General features: G+C 44.2%; 2 protein-coding genes across 14 annotated transcripts in view; both read left to right on the top strand.

Moving 5' to 3' along the window:
* Kalrn (kalirin RhoGEF kinase) overlaps positions 1-8,177 on the top strand; it is a 605,871-nt gene extending 597,694 nt beyond the window's left edge. For all 13 annotated transcript variants that reach the window (XM_075965457.1, XM_075965466.1, XM_075965494.1 and 10 more), the window contains one exon: positions 1,322-8,177. In XM_075965457.1, coding sequence (XP_075821572.1) covers positions 1,322-1,867 — 546 coding nt within the window. In that variant the 3' untranslated portion in view covers positions 1,868-8,177. The remainder of the gene's footprint in view (positions 1-1,321) is intronic.
* Positions 8,178-9,906: 1,729 nt separating this feature from the next.
* Umps (uridine monophosphate synthetase) lies at positions 9,907-20,520 on the top strand. Its single transcript, XM_075965415.1, has 6 exons — positions 9,907-10,123; positions 12,926-13,079; positions 14,887-15,558; positions 17,034-17,209; positions 18,255-18,369; positions 20,042-20,520. The coding sequence occupies exons 1-6, from the start codon at positions 9,968-9,970 to the stop codon at positions 20,209-20,211; spliced, it is 1,443 nt and encodes a 480-aa protein (XP_075821530.1). The 5' UTR covers positions 9,907-9,967; the 3' UTR covers positions 20,212-20,520.
* Positions 20,521-21,311: the final 791 nt, after the last annotated feature.

Raw genomic sequence — 21,311 nt, forward strand, 5'->3', positions numbered from 1 at the left:
TGCAGCAGAATAGCAGAGGCCAACTTGAGGAATGTACAGTTGTATTTTTTTTTCTTTTTCCTTGGTTTGGTTTTTGTGTTGTTGTTGTTCTTTCAAGACAGGGTTTCTCTGGCCCTGGCCATCATGAAACTCACTCTGTAGACCAGGATGGCCTTGAACTCAGAGATCTGCCTGCTTCTGCCTCCCAAGTTCTAAGATGAAAGGCGTCTGCCACCACTGCCCAGAAAATTTTGTTTTTAACGAAAAGCTTCTGTTTTCTTAAAAGGCTATTTATTTCCTTGATTCATTACAAAAACAAAGGTTGAATAAGAAGGCATGCTAATTTGCTAGGGCCAGAGGGTCAGGAGATGCCCAAGCCTGCTGGAGCTCAGATGATGCCATCGTGTGCCCTGGATGCAAGACATGGAGCTGCAAGAATTAATGTTTTCCTTATTTGGTTTTGGTTTTACGTCAGTGGAATCTTTTCTTGTATCCTGTTCCACTTTTTTGGAATGAGAATGTATATTGGGAAGTTGTATTTTTGACTATATAGGGGGCTCACAGTTAGGTGTTCACCTGGTGTGGGAGGTCCTTCTGTCCATGTGTTGCTTTTATTGGTTAATGAATAAAGAAACTGCCTTGGCCTATTGATAGGGCAGAACTTAGGTAGGCAGGGAAAACTGGACTGAATGCTGGAAGGAGGAAGGCAGAGTCAGAGAGATGCCATGGATCCGCAGCTGGAGATAGACATGCTGAAATTTTGCTGGTAGGCCACGATCTTGTTGTGATATACAGATTAATAGAAATGGGTTAAATTAAGATGTACGAGTTAGCCAATAAGAAGTTAGAGCTAATGGGCCAAGCAGTGATTTAACTAAAAAAAAAAAAAAGAAGGCATGCTATTCTGGAATAACGTGTGACTTGGTGGCAGAACACCTGCTCAGCATGCATAAGGCCCTGGGTTGGATCCTTAACACTAGGGTGGGGAAGCATAGGCTGGGTGCAGGGGCTTAAACGTTTAAGCCCGGCAGTCAGGAGGCAGAGACTGTAGTAGATCTCCATAAGTTCCAGGCCAGCCAGAAATACACAGTTAGCCCTGTACCCCTCCCCCAAAGGCACAATTTTCACTGCCAAACAACTTATCTAAAGTACCACCGAAACTCAGAGCTTAGCGAATTCAATGCCATGCTTTGAAGCCGCCTTTGCCTTTGCATAGGGAATATCCCACATGCACAAGCTTACTGAAGAACAGCAGAATCCTATTTAGCTAACAGAGTCCACCTGGTAGTCCGCAAAGACCTGATCTTGCCTCTTTTCTCCCTGCCTTCCTGGGTTCCTGTAGCCTGAAAACTTGCTCATTGACCTCCGGATCCCAGTACCTCGAGTGAAGCTCATCGACTTGGAAGATGCTGTCCAGATCTCAGGCCACTTCCACATCCACCATCTGCTGGGGAATCCGGAATTCGCTGCCCCAGAAGTGATCCAAGGCATCCCCGTCTCCCTGAGTACAGACATCTGGAGCATCGGGGTTCTGACGTATGTCATGCTTAGTGGGGTCTCCCCCTTCTTAGATGAGAGCAAAGAGGAGACCTGTATCAATGTGTGCAGGGTGGACTTCAGCTTCCCTCACGAGTACTTCTGTGGCGTGAGCAACGCCGCCAGGGATTTCATCAACGTCATCTTACAGGAAGACTTCCGGAGGCGGCCCACGGCAGCCACGTGCCTGCAGCATCCGTGGCTGCAGCCTCACAATGGCAGCTACTCCAAGATCCCCCTGGACACCTCCCGCCTGGCCTGCTTCATAGAGCGCCGCAAGCACCAGAACGACGTGCGGCCCATTCCCAATGTCAAGAGTTACATCGTCAATAGGGTGAACCAAGGGACCTAGCCATCCCCCAGCCCCTGAGGTTTCACATAGAAGTGCGGTGTGAACCAAAGCAAGACTGAACGTGTCTGTAAATAGCCGTGTTCATCATTTCACTCCATGTGGTTCTCTGGATTAAGAGGTGGTTCCCTTAAACCTTGTCTGTGGTTCCGCGGGGTCCGAGTGGCAGAAGAGTGACCCTAATCCCAGGAGCATTCCAGAAGGTTCTGCCGAAGAAGTAAACATGCAGAGCTGCAGGAAGTATTAAAGAGGAAGGGCAAGGCTGACAAGATAGTAGTCAGTAGAAAATGTTAATTGTACATTCCAAAATGGGTGGTTAAGTGGGCAAGCCGTCTACCCCACCGTGAGGAGGGTAGTCGGTTTCTGACTCCGTTGAAAATTTATGCTAAAAGTTCTATTTAACAGAGATGTCAACTATTCTGCTTTAGATGGCTTAGATATAGTTTCTTAACAGGATACATATACACATACAGTATACTAGATCCCATTCAGGTTTCAGAGTTTTATAATATAGAGTTCTATATGAAATCAATCCTAGGTAACTTTGAGTGCTCCCGTTAAGACAGTAATTTATTTACCGAAGCATTGCATTATTTTGACTAAGCACAATTAGACGACAAGTTTTTTAGAGCATTTTATAAATCTTGTATAGAAATCTTTTATCAGAACCTGTGTATTAAGAGAAAGCAATGTGACCCTTTTGAGATCTGTGAATGAGATATTGTCCCCCTCCATCATGGGTTGTTTGAGTAAGAGAGGTTCTGTTTATCGAAAGTTCCCGCTGAACTCTCTGATCGCTCAGAGTTCTTCCTGTGGGAAAGCCGGGAAATAGGTCCAAACCTAGTAAGAGTTGGGGGGTTGTTTTTTATGTCCACACCAGGCCTGACGTAGGTAGATGGAAATCACGAGTCCATACAAAAGGGCACATAGAAACTTTTCCTACAGCTCCTGTGCGCCACGTAGCAGTTCTTTCTGGTCGCATAGCTGTAGAATACGGTTTCCAGAAAGTTAGCTCGCTTTATTCCTAACCCCTCATGAAGCTTCGGGGTGCTTACCAAAAGGAGGCAGCCATATAAGCCTTTTAAAGGCTAGTCCTAAGTCCTTTCTCAAGCCATGGAGCAAAGCCCGACCCAGCACTCTAACACAGCGTGGGTTCTTAACTGGGATAGCAATACCTAACACCACACAGCCACCAACGTCTCTGGACTAAAAGGATTAATTGCATTCAAGGCCAATGCTGCTTTCTCCATACACGATTATTCACTGCCCGGTGCCCTCTGGAGGGAAAATAAATTAACCAGGGCACTTCATGGGTTTTGTTTTGTTTTTTGGGTTTTTGTTTTTTGTTTTTTTTTTTTTGTTGGAGGGGGTGGGGGAGTTTTTGTTACTTTGTGTTTGTACATGATCCACCCTTTGTTTTCTAGAGTGTGTTTTTAAAAATGCTTTTATGCAAATAATATTCTAAAAATATAACTCAAGTGTTTGTGTAAAGCAGGCTTCATGTCCTTGTGTCTCTCCTGCTAGAGGGATTGAGAACCTGAAATCGTGTAGCACAAAGTGCAATCGGAGAATCTGGGGAGGGAAAGGAAGCTGCAAAACTATTTTAACTATTTCAAGAAGAAATGATGGGAACAGTCTGAACTTTTTGTATAAAAACACGTATTCCCATGATGGAAATAGAGAATTAAAATACTCATTTTCCCACCCACCCCCATTGGTTTCAAAGCCAAATTACTCATCACCCACCCTTCATCTCATCTCATCTCATCCGAGATTATAGAGTAATAAATTAGTGGAAAGCAAAAGCAATAAGATTAGCTAGCACCTAGTACTTTGGGGATTAACCAAATATGTGGAAACCGACTCTGACTGTATAGTTTCCTGGTCTTCGGGTGGCCCTGGGTCATCAAGCCTCACTCCCACAGAGCTTGCTAACCCTCCACATTCTTCACCTAAACCATGATGTATACACACATATAAAAGCATATGCTATGGTATTTAAAACATGCTTACTAAAGTCTTTATGATGAAGTGTAGCATGAGGGAGGAAGGCCTGGGCCCAGAGGGCTTGTTGTGGGATAAAGTGCAGCCTCCGAGGACTCCAGAGACCCAGAAAGTGACATGGCCAGGTCTGTTCTGTCCATGATGGCTGCCTTGAGAGAGGGGCTTCTTGTGGCGTCACTTAGGATTGTTATGACTGGCTGAGTTTCTGCTAGGGAGGAAAAGAGCCCAGGACAGTGACGTTCAGATGCCACAGAAAGGCCATATTGAACGCACGTTGTGAGGTGACAGAATGCTAGGCAGAGCCAAAGTTTTCACAGCACGCTTGTGTCAGGGTTGGGGTGGTCCAGTTGTGGAGCTGCATGGAGTCGTCTCGAGTACACAGGGAAGACAGGAAAGGATGGAGGGGCAGCCCAAATACAGCCGTTAGAACAGGGCAAGTGTCAGAGAGGTCGTGAGAGAGAGGGGACACACTTTCTACAGTTTGAGGACTGAAATGAACAGGGAGGCCCCTAGCCACAAAAGCACCTGGTCCCTCCAACAGGGAACAAGATGGTTTCTGCTCAAGAATTCTCCCTAACAAGCTGGGAATTAGGAACAATCCCATTGAGGGGGCTAGGAAATAAAGAAGAACCGGGAGCCCCGCTCCTGTACCTGTTTTGGCAGGGTGGTTTGTTACTAAGAAGAGGGGAGAGGAGAGAAAATCTCCCACCCCTACCACCATCCCAGTTGTTCTTACCGAGTGAACTGCCAGCCCCCAGGTTCCTCGTTTGGCGTTTATTCATCATTTTTAGCTCCTTGGTTTTATGTTACAAGGGTGGGGTACAGAGTGATGGGAAAGATCAGGGCCAACCCACGATCCTGATGAGAAATCTAATAATGTTTTGCGCCTTTTTCATTCGCTTCAAATGAAGCAGATTTCTCTCCACTCAGACCTGAATGTGGTAAAAAACTGCTAAGAACAACTTTGTGATGTGTGATGTATCCTGCAGGTCTCTCCCAGCCACCGGCAACCTGAGTGGGGGTGGAGGAGGCCGAGGGGAAAGCTGGCCTCACAGTTTTGTGCTTTGCAAAGCCTTTACAGATAGTAGTGCCTTTCGGAGGGGCGGTGGGGAGTGAAGATGTCAGATTGCATTTGGATTTGCTGATGCTGCAGTATTTTTTCCTTAGGTTTAAGATATCTTTTAAGCGAAAACATCTGAATGTAGGGCGGGACCAGGTGTTTTTGAGTACTGATCTCAGCTATCCCAAATTTCGTTCTTTCTTGTTTCTGCCCCCATGTTCCCATTGATAAGATGGAATTTGGGGAAATGGAGAGAGAACATTCATCTCTTAAGAATGTTGAGGAAGATGTTCTAGCTGACACATCTATAAAATATTTTTGATTTCCTTAAAGTGCTACACACTGCCAGTGGTAGAATTTTATTGACAATAACTTTGAACATTCCAGTTTCCCACAGTCTTATCTTCAGATTCCATTTACAAACTCACTAGGTTAAACGCTGTCAATTGCTTTTTATTGGAAGTTCCAGGTGCTCCTCGTCTACACGTTATTTGGTCTCATTTTATAATCTCCACCCTTTAAGAGCTTATCTACAGAAAAGATTAGGAGAGTTGCCGAGGACATGAAGGTCCATAAGCTGTTTTCTCCAGTATTTCTTATGGTAGACATGAGAATCTGATGCCTTCCAAGACAGCCAGCCCTTCCCTCTCTTCCCAAGCTATATAGAAAAACTGTGTGAAGAACCCAGGCAGTTACTTTCCTCACCGGGAGGGCAGATGTGAGGATCGAACACCCTCCCATGTCCCAATTTGTTTCTTTAGAGTCTCACAAGAATCTTCTAGAAAAGGCAAGTGGTTTGCAAGGGGGGAGGGAGAAGATGGATGGGACTTAGAGAAGGAGAGCTTTGGCTCTGGTCTTTCGAGAATAATCTCTCGTTGCCAAACCTCCATGCCTGGGAGTCACTCGTTACTTTCTTTTTTCATGCCTATCTGGAAGAACTTGGAAAAAATATATCTGTGAAAATATGAGGGAGAAAATGCGATACAAAGTAAACAGTGGTTATTTTTCTATGTTAAATGAAACTCTCTCCTCTGGTCCCAAGAGAGGGGAAATACCCTGAACACAAAGGGTCTCTGTAGTAGGCATGGTACCCACACATCACGTCCTACGGCAGCCCATGAATTGTACTGGGTGAGTTTTGAGGAATGTAGACCGTGCTCCTTTGTTGCCTGGGTAACATTCCAATGGAGTCTGGATGAGGCAAGCATATACAAGCTTTCAAGAGATTTATTTGTAAAAAGCACCTCATGAGTTTTCTTTTCTATTTAAAAACCTAAATACCTTTAGGGGAGGAATTATTAGAGCCAGGATAGGCTAAAGGCAAAGCTCACATAGAGTCCGCCAACAGAAAAGAAGGTACTACAATAGTCATTTTCTGAAAACCGCAAGGCTGTCATTGTCTCATTCATTCTAAAGAGCTCAGAGGGGCTGGAATTTGTCCAGAAACTTAGATGCTTTGATAGGAAATGTTTTTCATGAAAAATCTATATGGAAATAGAGTACAGAAATATTATATGGCCACATTTTTTATGAAAGACATTTTCTCTTATTTTTTAATATAGGTTGAAGTTATAGGAGAATATAGTCATTCTACTACAGTGCTTTAATCTTTAAAAGTTATTAATTAAAAGCCTAAAATTAGCACTCCTAGGCTATTGTCTTTTCTTATCAGTCTGTTTGTTAAGAAATTCCAAACTGTGGTCAGGTTTCGTTTTTATCCAAATGACCAACCTAACAGTTTAGTCAGATAAACCTCCTTCAGCGAATGGGGAAGAGCAAGAAAACATTTAAATAGCAAGTCTTGGAATTCCTGAGAATTAATTTAACCAAGCCAATTTGCCAGTCCAGGGATAGGAGGTTTTCCCGCTTCCATCAAGAACTAAGTTCGAATCCTGGAGTCCCTGGAGACCATTACTGTGACCTCAAAGACCGTGGCTATGAACCTGAAGTTAACAAAGCATTTGTCTTCTCCTACTAACTTAAGCCATAACTATCACCTCCGTGTTCAATTTCTTTTGTTTTTATTTTTTTACCCCTGGTGCTTTTACTTCTGTTTCTGCCAAACTTCAGACTACTGTGAGGAAGTAAATAAAACTGGAAAAGGGACAAACAGGAAGACTGTGAAAAACTAAACACACCCTTGAGAATGCTATTTATGCAGAGAACAGCAGCAGTTAAGGGCAAACTGTTGGCAAATATGGATATATGTACATCTGTACATGTATATAGTGTATAATATGTATGTATATGTGATTGCTCATATGCAGAAATCTATCCATTTGCAGGCAGCCCAGGTGGGTCAGTTTTTCTACTGGAAAACCATTTAGGACCATTCAAAACCATTAGGGATAATATGTGGAGAAGTCTATTCACATGGGAACTAATTTGATGTCTTTCGAAGTCCATATGGCCAAACGAACAAATTATGAAACACATTGGGACCATTATTTATGTGATTCTGTTTACTCAGAATTCTATATTTGAATTCATGTGTGTGTGTGGTTTGTTTTTGTTGTTGTTTTATTTTTGCTGTTGTTGTTTTGAGGCAAGGTCCCTCTGTGTAGTCCTGGCTATCCTGAAACTCACTCTGTAGGCCAGGCTGGCCAGAGACCTTCCTGCCTCTGCCTCCCAAGTGCTGAGATTAAAGGCATACGCCATCATGCCCATCCTATATTTGAATTTTAATATCTGATTTGCAAACCATGCCCACACTTCATGGTTTTGAGTGATCCCTTCCCCCAAAGTCTTTTGAGAATTTGTGGTGGGTTCCTCTGGCCATTCAGCTAAAAGGCCTTATTCATAAGCGGACAGGTTTCCCCATAGGGACCATTACACATATACATATAAGTACCTGCTTCCACCAGGCTTGTGACAGTTGATTCAAAATCACTCCGCAGTATTGGTAAATAGCTCTATATTTTCAAGGTGCAGAAGAATTCCACAGCCTTAATTATTTCAGTGTCTTGCTGGTCTGCCTTAAGTGTATCTTCTGGGGTTTGGGGTTTTGGTTGTTTTATTATTTTAAATCTTCCTGCAGTTGTTCATTTTGTATGCACAAATGTTGTTTTGTAAAGGTAGGTTGTAAATATTTTATTTGTAAGTCGGGTCCCTTCCGTGTAATGTTGTAAAGTGCCGACCTGCTGTCTTGTTATGATTACTGCAGTACATGTTATAAGTTGTGGATGAAGTTTCAAAATGTACATTTCACATGTTATGCATTCCTATAAATATAATATACTGAAGATACTATTTTTAGTCTCCTCCCCCTTAAAAATCTTATTGTATCTATTTCTCTGTGTGTGTGTGTGTGTGTGTGTGTGTGTGTGTGTGTGTGTGTGTGTGTGTTTGAGCCACAGTGTCTGTGTGTGTGAGAAGACAATCTATAGGAGCTGATTCTCTCCACCATGTGGGTCCAGGATATGGAACTCAGGTCATCAGGCTTGGTAACAAGTCCCTTCGCCCACCAAGCCAGCTCACTGGCTCTTGACTTTTTTTTTCTAACTAAAACTCCTGTCCTTTGCCCCCTGCCCCCCCCCCCATGAGTAATTTTTCTCTCTCTTCTTCCCAAATATTTGAAAGCTTTTGGGAAACTTTAAAAAAAAATCCCATTAGTAAACCAGCAAGATTGCCGAACAGACAACAATGCTTGTTGCCAAGGCTGAGAACCTGAGTTTGATCCACAGGACTGCACAGTGAAGGAGAGAACGGCCTCCCGCTGGATCGCACAGGTTTATTCCTGCTGGCAGGAGTCCAACCATCCGGGAGGACCCACACAGGCCTGATCAGGCTTTCAAAGGCTCCCGGTGCCGCACAGGTGGGGAGGAGGTGACGCTACGGTTCTCTGTCAATTAGCAGCACCCAAAGGTGAAACGTGCTTTGATTTGGCAATAAGAACACAATGTTTTAATATTTGAAGTCTATTTAATCAAGGCTTTACTGCCCTCGACAGTTGTTTCTCAAGTCGAAACTATGCGTTTTACAAATGTGATGGTGAACGCCATTAATCCCAGCACTCAGGAGATAGAGAAGGCAGATGGACCTCGGTGAGTCTGAGGACAGTCTGGTCTACATAATAAAGTGTAGTCCAGCTGAGACCACACAGGGAAACCTTGTTTCAAACACAAAACAAACACAGGAATATATAGATTTTCACACTGGCAGTTCAGCAAAATCTCTTTAGAAAAACGAAGACTACAGAAATTAAATCTCAGAATTGGTTTGATAAGTACCATTGGGGGTATTTTCATTAAAATAAGACAAATATAGTCAAGGAATTTTTATATTATTATACTATAATTATTTATTTTTATTATTATTTTTGACAGAGTCTCACTAGTCACTCAGGTCAGCCTTGAACTTGCAATCTTCCTGCTTCAGGTTCTTAAGTAGCTAGGGCTACAGGGCTGCACCACCATAGCCAGCGAAGGGATTTGTAAACCAATTATGTTTGGGTTTTCGAACGGCCCAACATTATTCTTCCAGACAGCCTGACACTGTCAGTTCATCCTCCCTAACCCCCTTGCCACCCTTCTTTATCCTGAGTACTTCAGATGGTGTAAGGGTTGAATAAGCAGTTTCTTTGCCAGCACCAGAGTGTACAATGATCTGCTTTATATTTAGTTCTATGTGCAAATATCTGTGCAACTCTCCCATGCCAGCAGTTGTGAAGTTAATTCAAGAAGAGTCACAAGCACTGTCATAGCGAACTTTTCTGAAAGAATTTAGGGAAGTGGTGGCTAACAACGATAAGATAATTGCTATAATACTTATAGTAAGAGAATGACTCAAGGAAACGCTAAGCTTAAAAAAACTAATTAAAAACTTAAAAAACCAGCAGGGCCTACAGACTCCCTTCGGAGAAGCTGAGCATCAATCCAGCTTGCAGATATTAAAAGCACAGCGCCCCAACCAGGAAGCAGTTAGCACAAGCACAGACCCCCGGAGTCCAGGCCGGAAAGGGCGGCGGAAAAGGCGGGGCTTCTGGGTGACGTCACGGACCCCGAGCGGCTGGGCTTCCAGAGCGAACTGAGCGCGCGGGAATGGCGGTCGCCAGCGAAGCTCTGGGCCTCTTGGTCACCGAGCTGTACGACGTGCAGGCTTTCAAGTTCGGGAGCTTTGTGCTCAAGAGCGGGCTCACCTCCCCGATCTACATCGACCTGCGGGGCATCGTGTCCCGCCCGCGACTCCTCAGTCAGGTGCCAGCCCAGAGGGACAGGATGGCTCCGGGTGGCGGGAAAGGAGAACGGGAGGTGGCGGGTGTGGCCGGAGTTGGGGGATGAGGGAGAACCCACGGACCAGGCAGGCAGACCCACCCTCCTGCTGGTCTGGAGAGTCAGTGGAGGAGCACGGAAGCCGGCAACCGTCGGTCGGGCTCTTGGGGACCTTGTTCTTGACCGACCCGTGCGACACGTGCTTTGCGGGAGTTGGAAAAATGCTGTGGGGCTCTGACAGGCGGAGAAGTTCTTGAGTGAGTTCTGTGTACCTAACCCCCAGAAAGTGAGAATTGGGGGGAGGAAAGGGCGGGCGGGTGGAGAAATTAGTAGCTGCCGAAGGATTCAATTTAGTAGTATATGGCCAGTAGCAAGAAATTAAAGCCACATGGTGGATGCCAGGAGGGCAGATTTTTATTTAATGTATTTATTTGGTTACTAGGGGTAAACTGCACACGTTAGAGTTTTCTAACCGGGTGCTTCTCAAACCATGAGTGGGTTATATATGAGTCGCCGCAACGTCGGCGGTCAAATAATGCATTTCTAGCGTAACAAGCTGCCAGCTGATCGGCAGATGTCCTCTGAGTAAATGGGTGGAAGTGTTGCTACTCACTTCGTGTGAAGATTGAGTACCGTGAAGACTATTTAGGTTTATTTATTGCATGTGTGTGTGCGCGGGCGTGCACGTGCCGTGGTACTCTTGTGAGGGTCAGAAACAACGAGTGTGTTTTCTCCCTGTGTCGTGAGGGCTGAGAGATTAAATTCAGGTGGTCGGGCTAGGCAGCTTTGTTAAGATAGCACTGAGGAGCTGGAGGCAGTCCTGGAACTCTGTAGACCGGGCTCCACCGAGGTCCATCCGTCTGTCTCTGCTTTCTGAGTGCTGGGATTAAAGGCATGCACCACCACTGTCCAGCCGTTCAGGAATCTTGAAATGGTGTGTCTCATTGGTGCAGAGAAACTGTATTACCGAGAACTTTCTCATGAGCATTTTTAGTTTAAAAGAAGTTTATGTGTATAGGTGTTCTCGGTATGTTCGCCCCCCAGAAAAGTAATAGATTGTATGCATGCTTCTAACTTCCTGATAATAAATAATAATTGATGTACTCATAAACAGTTGGAGGAAAATGATATTTATCTGACTAAAAGAGAAATTTCCAAAATTTCTTCTTATACTCTATGATTGCAGACTTATGTTTTAGGTATTTGCCCAAACAAATGATAGTGCCAGAGAACCAGAGAATCTCTAGCAGACTTAAGATCGTGAGTTGTTTTTTTTTTGTTTGTTTTTTGTTTTTTTTTTAACTTGGTACGCTTAAATTTCAATTAAGCCAGGCAGTGGCACAAAATGCCTTTAATCCCAGCACTTGGGAGGCAGAGTTAGGCAGATCTCTGTGAGTTCAAGGTCAGCCTGGTCTACATAGTGAGCCCTTGCAGCCAGGACTGTTTCACAGAGAAACCCTGTCTTGAAACACAAAACAACAACAAAAAATTTCAATTAATGTAAATATAAATCAGTTTAGTTTCATGTATAGAAGCATGACAGATCAGTAAAAGCCCACAGGAGGAAATATGTATTGCATATTATTGCATGTAATAATTCTGTGTACAAAGTGAAATTTGGGGGGAAGCATTAAATTTCCAGTTTTTATAATCTATCTAGCATTTGTGTACATGCCTGTGTGTTAGTGGGGATCAGGTCCTGGGTTGTGAGTAACCAGGCCAGGTGTGGACTACCCTCACCTGCTGCCTTCCCACATTCATTACAGGTAATGATGAAAACATTCTCGATATCTTCTGGATTTTAGTACTAGAAATTGCACACTTTGCAACTTAAAAATGATGACAGAATTTTAAAAACACAAGAAAGAAGCTAGGCATGGGGTGGTACCTGCCCATAATCCCAGCACATGGGAGGTTGAGGCAGGGAAATCAACTTGAGTTTAGGTCCAGTTTTGAGAATCTACAAAACACACAGCTGCCCATTCCCCCAAGAGTAAGTGATGGATAGCATAAGAATAAAATATTGTGAAAAGCTAACTTGGTTTATGAACAGCTCTAAGATAGTGTTGGATGGGAGGATGCATTCTGAAATTAAGACGTTGATTTGGTCGGGTGTGGTGGCGCTTGAGTTTAATACCAGCAGCTCTTGGGAGGCACAGGCAGACGGCTCTCTGAGATGGAGGCCAGCTTGGTCCACACAGTGAGTCCAGGGCAGCTAGAGCTGCACAGAGAAACCCTGTTTTGAAATCCCCTCCCCCATATGAATGGTTTATGTAGAAAAGATAAAATGTATTTCACTCAGTAGGCTCTATACTTAGGAAAGTGTTCATTGAAGGCTTCTTTCAGAAAATAGAACCAGCCGTGCTTCTAGAGAGTCAAGGCAAAATGGGAGTCTGGGAAGTGTCCTTGGTCTTCAGGTCAGCCACGTCACGTTGCCCTCAGAGGTCGTCCTGAATCTAGCTGAATGGGTTCATGTTTATGTTTGCATGCCAGGTTTCGAGATTATTGTGATGGGTCTAAGTCAGTTGCTTAATATCTTCTCTCCTGAGCTAAGATACTCAGTGAATTGTTAAAATTAGTCTACTTATATCTTAGGATTTGATTTAAAAAAAAAACTCCCTGGGGGCTTTATTTCCATCAATATTGTTAGGCTATTGCACAACTCAAATAGCATTCTAAGAGGTAAGAGTGGAAGTTTGTGTGTTCTCTGTTGTCATGCTGCTCTGTGCACATGTAGCATTCTAAGTAGTAGTAATAATGGGAAGTTTGTGTTCCTTTTTTTTACAGGTTGCAGACATTTTATTCCAAACGGCAAAAAATGCAGAGATCAGTTTTGACAGTGTGTGTGGAGTTCCTTACACAGCCTTGCCACTAGCTACAGTTATCTGTTCAACCAATCAGATTCCCATGCTCATCAGAAGGAAGGAAACAAAGGATTATGGTAAAAGAAAAATAGCATAAGCCTCAAGTTAATGTGTAACCTGCTAGGGTTTTGTTCTCTTTCGGCCCGGTGATTCTAGAGCTCCTCAGAGGCCTGATGAGCTGTTGAGTTGTTGACATGCTCCAGACGTCCTTCCTGTAGTAATTCTGAAAAGCTTTGTGTTGACTGGGGAGAGTGCTTGGTGAACCCTGACCTTTGTATTGGCCCTTCCCTCATCAGCAAAATGTTGTAAGAACACATACTTCTAGGTATATTTATATTTAAATGCATGCAGTCGTGAAGAGGATTTCTCTTAGGAAACTCAGACCCCTTGGGAACGTATTTTTTGTTGGGGTCCATAACAGTAGAGTATCAAGTAGTTTACTTTAAAATCTGAAAAATCAACCTAAAAATATCAGGACTGGAGTTGATACTTAATGATATTCAAAAATTATTGGGATTTTTGCTTGTTTATATTGATTTGGTAATACTTTGTTAGTTTTAGAAGACATCTTTTAAGATAAACTGTAGTATCTGGGATTTGCTTCTAAAATTGTGAGAGTTGAGAGAGATAGCTCACCAGGTAGAGGAACCTGCAGCTAACTCTGGTGACCTGAGTATGGGCGCTGGGTCCCATGCGGGAAGGAGAGAATCACTACTGCAGGTCCCCTGACCTCCACACATGTGCCCCCACACAGCATTGTGAGGGGAAGGAATGAGGGTGTAGTTATTAGCCATGGGTTAAGTGGTGACTTGCTGATTCTATTTTAAAGCTAAAAACAAATTAACTGCCCATGAGGAATGTATCTGTTTCCTCTTGTGTTCACAAAACTGCAAGTATTCTGTCTTATGTCAGTCTTAGACTTAGTGAAACCTGCCATTTGTCAAGAAAGGGTGAGGAGAAAAGAAATGGGAATGATGAAAAAAATGATTCCCATGCTTGCTTATTTTGTTTCAAAATAATAGAGAGTAGAAAATACAAAATTGAGTGTCAAAAATGAACACGAAGCCAAGAAGAGCCTGAGTTACTTAACAATTTGTGGATTATAGTGGGGCTTAAGGGTAGAGAAGTCTCATTATATAATTGTGGTTATGGTGTCCAAAAAGTGGTGAAGTGTTTCCCATCGCCTGTGTGAGTGTATGTGTACCGCATGCATATGCTGCCAGCAGAGGCTAAATGGGAGTATTGGATCCCCTGGAACTGCAGTTACAAATAGCTGTGAGCAGTTGTGTGGGTGCGGGGAACTGAACCAGGTTCTCTGTAAGAGCAGTCTGTGTTCTTAACCACTGGGCCATCTCCTTGGCCCCTATTTTGTTTGTTTGAGGCAGGGTTTCACCAGCCGCGCGCGCCACACCCACACACCCACATCCCTGGCTGACCTCGTGCTGATGGTAAGGCTCTAGCAGCCCTCCCGAGTATGAACATAATAGGCGTGTGCCACACCTGACTTTAAATTGCCAGTTGATCATGAGTGATAAACTTGTCATCAATATTGATGGGAAAGAATGATTTTATTGATGATACTGACTTATTCTCTTTTTCATTATAAGTGGTCTTTAAGAAATTCCTCGTTTGTTCAGAAAAATGAGTTTATTTACATTGTAAGATAACTGTCAGTTTTACTGTAACATTCTCTATAGAATTGGTAATTTGGAGATACAGAGGATACCGAATGAAGCAGTGTGGCACACTGAAAAATCAACAGAAAGTAGCTTATTTAAAGAATCGTAACTCTTTGTAAGTACACAGTAAGCATAGGCCCAGATATGTCTTGAGATAGCTGAAACATTTTATATACTTCTTTCAACTGAAGCTTTTCCGTTTCAGGTACCAAGCGTCTTGTAGAAGGAGAGATTAATCCAGGGCAAACCTGCCTGATCATTGAGGATGTCGTCACCAGTGGGGCCAGTGTTTTGGAAACTGTTGAAGTTCTTCAGAAGGAGGGCCTGAAGGTGACTGACGCCATTGTGCTGCTAGACCGTGAGCAGGGGGGCAAGGACAAGCTGCAGGCTCGCGGGATCCGTCTCCACTCTGTGTGCACGCTGTCTGAAATGCTGGAGATTCTCGAGCAGCAGAAAAAAATCGATGCCGAGATGGTTGGGAGCGTGAAGAGGTTCATTCAGGAGAACGTTTTCGCAGCAGCTAATCAGAATGGCGTTCCCCCTCCTGAGAAGAAAGCATGCAAAGAACTCAGCTTTGGTGCTCGAGCAGAGCTGCCCGGGGTCCACCCGCTTGCCTCAAAACTTCTCAGGCTTATGCAGAAGAAGGAGAGCAATCTGTGTCTGTCTGCTGATGTATCCGAGGCCAGAGAGCTGCTGCAGCTAGCAGATACCTTGGGGCCCAGCATCTGCATGCTCAAAACTCACGTTGATATTCTGAATGATTTTACTCTGGATGTAATGGAGGAGTTGGCAGCTCTGGCAAAACGCCATGACTTCTTAATATTTGAAGACAGGAAGTTTGCTGATATAGGAAACACAGTAAAAAAGCAGTATGAAGGTAAGTGTGTTCAGAAATCCAGTATAGACTGGCCACGGGGGAGAAGGTGAATTGGCTCTGGAGAGTCAGCAATGGAGCAAGCTGGCAAAGGTGCAGTCGAATCCAGGCAGTGAGGTGACACCTTCAACATTGTTTCTTTCCCTCTCTCGGCTGTGTTCTTCATTCTGCTTTCTCTGTTGACTTGTTTCTCAGGCAGGGAATTTCACTCTACCTCTGGGTGTAAACTCCAGTGTTAGCTGCCCTGGGGAATACTCCTGCTCCTGCAAGGACAAGGTTCAAATCTTTTTAGCCATCTTGGACTGAGATCCCTGTCAGTTCCCTTTAAATAAAAAAACAAAACAAAACAAAACTGGGTGAACTGCTGTTGGACGGGTATGTGTGAGTTCTGGGCAGGCAAAACAAGATTTGGCCCTGCTAAAAATTGCCAATATAGGAAAGGATGGAAAAGTAATATTTTTTGCAGCATAAAGTGTTAGTACACTTTTATTTTTCAGATATCAGACAGGCAGAGCAGCTTGTGGCCTGAGAAATGCTTAATCCTATACCTGTTTTCACTTGTAGACTTCTGCTCTTAAAAACAGGCTGGCCGGGCTGAAGAGATGGCTCAGAGGTTAAGAGCACTGGCTGCTTGCTCTTCCTGAGTTCAATTCCCAGCAACCACAAGATGGCTCACAACCATCTGTAATGAGGTCTGGTGCCCTCTTCTGGTGTATGGGCATACATGGAATGTTGTATACATAATAAATCTAAAAAAAAAAAAAACAGGCTGGCCAATGGTGGCACACACCTTTCATCCCAGCACTCAGGAGGCTGTGAGTTCGAGGCCAGCCTGGTCTATAGCTGAGTTCTAGGACAGGCTCCAAAGCTGCACAGAGAAACCCTATCTCAAAAAAACAAAAAATGTGTGCAGTTGCCTCTTAAGATTGGAAAAGCCAAGGAACCTGTAGAGGGTAAAGTTGCTGAGAAATCTCTCTAGGGTGAAAATTTCATCTTCAAGAGAATTTGAGGGTGTCACTATGCTTGTACTCTGGGAATGTCTATCTTCATAGAACTTCTAATGGCATAAGCTTTATTGGTAGTCACAAGCTTCAATCTACAAAGAAGAAACAGCCCATCAGCGTTCCTGACCTCTCACCCAGCTGTCAGCTGCGTAGTACAGACGGAGCTACAGATGGGTCCACTGATAACGTACTTAAAAGTAGTCAACTCTAGCCCTTTATAGTTGGTTATAGATTTATGTTTGAAAATTAGCAAATATCTTTTTTGGTTTGGTTGGTTTTGTTTTTTGAGACAGGATTTCTTTGTAATAGTCTTGGCTGTCTTGGAACTCCTTGTAGACCAGGCTGGCCTCGAGTTCAGAGAGATTCACCTGCCTCTGCCTCCCAACTGCCTGGCTAAGAAATTTAACTATTGCGAGCAATTACTTCATTTTTGTTCTTTAAATCACAGCAAATATCTTTTTTATTCCTTCTTAGGTGGCATCTTTAAAATAGCTTCCTGGGCAGATGTAGTAAATGCCCACGTGGTGCCAGGCTCAGGCGTTGTGAAAGGCTTGCAGGAAGTGGGCCTGCCTTTACATCGAGCATGCCTGCTGATTGCGGAAATGAGCTCTGCCGGCTCCTTGGCCACTGGGAACTACACCAAAGCAGCAGTAAGTGACGGTGTGGGGTGAGTGGAGAGCGCGTCTGTGTGTGCTGCATGTTTTAGGGCAAGAGAAGACCTTCATTGAAGGTCTAACCTCTCATGCCCACCTCCTCGATTCAGCTATTCTGACAGTTTCTTAACATCAGTTGGATTGAACTCTTTGATCTTGTAGCGGGTGAAGGGTTTGAATGTACTACAGACAGTTGAGACATCTCTATCTGTGCTTGTCTTTTCATCTTGAGGCAGAATTGAAGATGGTTGAATTATAGATTGCTCTTCCCATTTTCCTATGGTAATTTTATAGTTCTATAATCATCTAGAAAGTAGATAAATGATATTTATAGTTGAAGGAACACAGTAACACTTTGATTACATGTACAGTATATTCCTGGTACCAACAGAAGCCAGTAGAGGGCATTAAATTCCCTGGAACTGAAGAGACAGGTGGTTATGATCCACCGTGTGGGTGCTGAGAATGGAATGTGGGTCCTCCAGAAGAGCAGCAACCGGAACTCTTAACTGCTGAGCCATCAATCCAGCCCCCTATGGTAAATTTAAAAAAACACCCTCAATAAGTACTGGCTTCCCAGGTCTTGAAAGTAAATAAAAGGTCTGGGAGTGAGGTCTGTCTCAAGAACAAGCTGTCCCTTGCTGGTGGTAATAGCTGGCTGCAAGGCTGACATTGTGAGTCTCAGGCAATGACCAATCAGAAAGCCAAACCCGCTGTACCTGTGAGCAAATGGTATGGGAATGAGGCAGCCAGTGAAGAGCAGGGGCTAAAGAGGGAAAGTGCTGGAAGGGCGTTGCTTAGGAAGAAATAGCTACATCTTCAAGAGCTATGGTGAAATACACCTCGTATCCTTGGAAGCAGGCGAGTCTCCAGGCAGTTTACACCTAAGAATTACAGCATCTTGTTTGATGCACATACTGTGGAAGTTCTGCTCTTTTCAAGCGTGGTTTGTTGGCGGGAGGGGTCATCTCTAGGACCTTTTACGTGGGCTGATTTTTCTGTTACTGTGTTCTTGTAATACTGCCTGTTACATCCCGTGTAGGTTGAGATGGCTGAGGAGCACTGTGGGTTTGTGATTGGCTTTATATCCGGCTCCCGAGTGAGCATGAAACCAGAGTTTCTTCACTTTACCCCCGGAGTTCAATTAGAAACAGGAGGTAAGTTTGCTCACTAGTTACGGCAGAGTAAAGGGCTATGCTGTGATGGTGTTGTCTTAGTCTAGAACAATGAGCGAGCCCTTTGGCCTGTACTGTATTTGTAAGACATCTTGCAGTTTAATTTTAGAAGGTTACTTGGCCCCGGAACTTGAAGAGAGCTGCCTAACTCTGCCTTCAAGTGCTTGAACTAAAGGCATGTGGCACCATGCTGACCAGAAACCTGGTATATTAGGTTAGCATTTCCTAGTTGGTGCTCTGAGTATGCTGCCTGTTCCGTGTTCCAGCACGTCTGGTAAACCTTGGCTAAACAGACGATTGTCAGCAGCTTTGATGTGCCAGTGCCTGGCTATGGCTCCTAAATTCTCAGCAGTCTCAAATGTAGTTGTAAAAGAGCAAGCTAGGGTGTAAGGGCTGGATGTAATTCTCAGAGTGTGTGCTTAGCTGCCATGAGGCTATGGGCTTAGTTTCCAGCACCTCACCCCTGCCTGCCAACAAAAAATGTAACTGTACTGTAGGACACAGTATACAGGGGGGTTGGTTATTTACTCAGGGGTGTAGCTCAGCTGGTAGAGTGCTTGCCTAGCTCACACAAGTTCTGGGGTTCATCCCTCATAAACCAGCTCTGGTGTTTGTTTCCTAGTTACAAATGGAACAGGACATCAAAACCTTCTGTTGTAAGTGCGTGTAGTTTACCACCAGGGGGCGCCTTTGTATTTGAATCCCTTCTACATCATTTTAGATAGTATTTAACATTAGGGAAAAGCACTGCCTTTTGCTTTGAGTTAAACACTCATAGAAAGGGAGTCAGAAGAAAACCAGTGAATGCAGATGCATGCACATGACATCTGTGGAGCAGATAGCCCGCCACAGAGTGACCTTGGAAGTCAACTCAGAACTTTTTAAAGTCTTTCAAGTCTTTGCATTCTCTCAACCCTTCCATTCTAGTATCGGGTGTCTTTATACAGGCCACTCAACTTTTTTGTTTGTTTTAGACAGGATCTCTCTTTATCTGGAACTGCCTCCCAAGTGCTGGGACTAAAAGTGTGCACTACCACACCCTCTGAGTGTGTAGGCCACTAGTCCCAGCTGACTAAAGTGGGGCCTTGCATGTACTAGGTTTTACTGTTTGTGAAACAGTTTTGAAGTATCACTTCAGTCAGCAGGGAGCAGCACCCTTGGAGGGAAAAATAGTAAAGCCGGCTAAACTACTTTAATCTCTTGTGGCTCTGTGGGGTGGAGGGATGATAGTCCTGACCTTTAGTCAGCGGGAGAGGCGCTGAGATGGCGTGCACAGCGCCGCAGCCAGCGCATCTGACTGCTGTGTCAGCGCCTGCGAGTCTGATTCTTTCACCAGATCGCATGTTAGCATAGGCTTTCAGGAATCAAAAGCATCAAAACCCATTTAACGTAACATTTCTAGAACAACAGAAATTAATAAATCTAATCAGGTATGGTGACAAATGTTTTTAATACCAGCACTAGGATTTCTGAGTTCAGTGCCAGCGCAAAGGATTAGGGTCTGAGATCTTGGGATTGTAGCAGAAAGGGTTATGAATAGTAAGGTGTATGGCAGTAAATGTTCTCTGGATTTCCTCAATATCTTGGACTGACCCAGTGCGTCCCATTACCTCCTGAGTTTGCATTATGGTAAATGGTTTTTGTTTCTCTACAGGGGATCACCTCGGCCAACAGTACAATAGTCTTCAAGAAGTGATTGGCAAACGGGGTTCTGATGTCATCATTGTAGGCCGGGGAATACTTGCAGCATCTAACCGGCTGGAAGCAGCTGAGGTGTACAGAAAAGCTGCCTGGGAAGCTTATTTGGGTAGGCTTGCTGCTTAATGAGAAGATGCTGAAGACTGGTGTTCTCAAAGCAACAGTGCCTTACTGTGCTCGGGGTTCTGCACAGAGCCAATGAGAGACAGACTCTGGAACTACCATATCATGGTCTTTACGTGTAATCACTGTCTTGGTACTGTAATAAGCTCTTTGTAAAGCTTGCTTTCGTCGAGACTGGTATTTGTTGGGCAGCCACCACCTTTCTGATTCCCTTCCTTTCAGTCACATCTAATTGTTGTGTTTTTGTTCTTTTGGGGGGCCTGCCACCCAACTCCCAAATAAATCACATGGAGGGTTATTCTTAGTTATGAATTCCCGGTCTTAGCTTGTTTCTTGCCAGCTTTTCTTAAATTATCCCAACTATCTTTTGCTTCTGGGCTTGTATCTTTCTCTTATTCTGTATACCTTTCCTCCTTACTCGCTGGGTGGCTGGCCCCCGATGTCCTCTTGTTCTTGTCCTCTCAGATTTCTCCTATTTATAATCTCTGCCTGCCAGCCCTGCCTATCCTTGCTATATTGGCCATTCATCTCTTTATTAGGACCATTAGGTGTTTTAGACAGGCACAATAACACAGCTTCACAAAGTGAAACAAAAGTTAGACACCTGGAAATAATAGTCCCCAACATCTAATGTTAGCTAGCCACTTACCTCGTTCAGTACCATGGAGCAGGAGTTTTGGCTCATCCTTCTCAGCGGTCAGAAAGCCCCAGCTTCCTCTTCATCTGGAGGCAGACTGCTGCACCTAGGAATAGCAGTTCCCCACCGTCATTAATGTGGACTGGAGGCTCATAATGGCTCAGTGGTTACGAGCACTGTTGCTCTTCTAGAGGGTCAGCATTCAGTTCCCAGCACCCACGTGGTGGCTCACAGCCATCTGTAACTCCACTTCGAGGGGATCCAATTTCCCCTTGCTGTGGCTCCACATAAATGTATAAAAACTTTTCTTGGGGCTGGAGAGATGGCTCAGTGGTTAAGAGCATTGCCTGCTCTTCCAAAGGTCCTGAGTTCAATTCCCGGCAACCACATGGTGGCTCACAACCATCTGTAAAGAGGTCTGGTGCCCTCTTCTGGCCTGCAGACATGCACACAGAATATTGTATAT

Source organism: Microtus pennsylvanicus, chromosome 1 (genome assembly GCF_037038515.1).
Source record: "Microtus pennsylvanicus isolate mMicPen1 chromosome 1, mMicPen1.hap1, whole genome shotgun sequence".
Taxonomy (NCBI): domain Eukaryota; kingdom Metazoa; phylum Chordata; class Mammalia; order Rodentia; family Cricetidae; genus Microtus; species Microtus pennsylvanicus.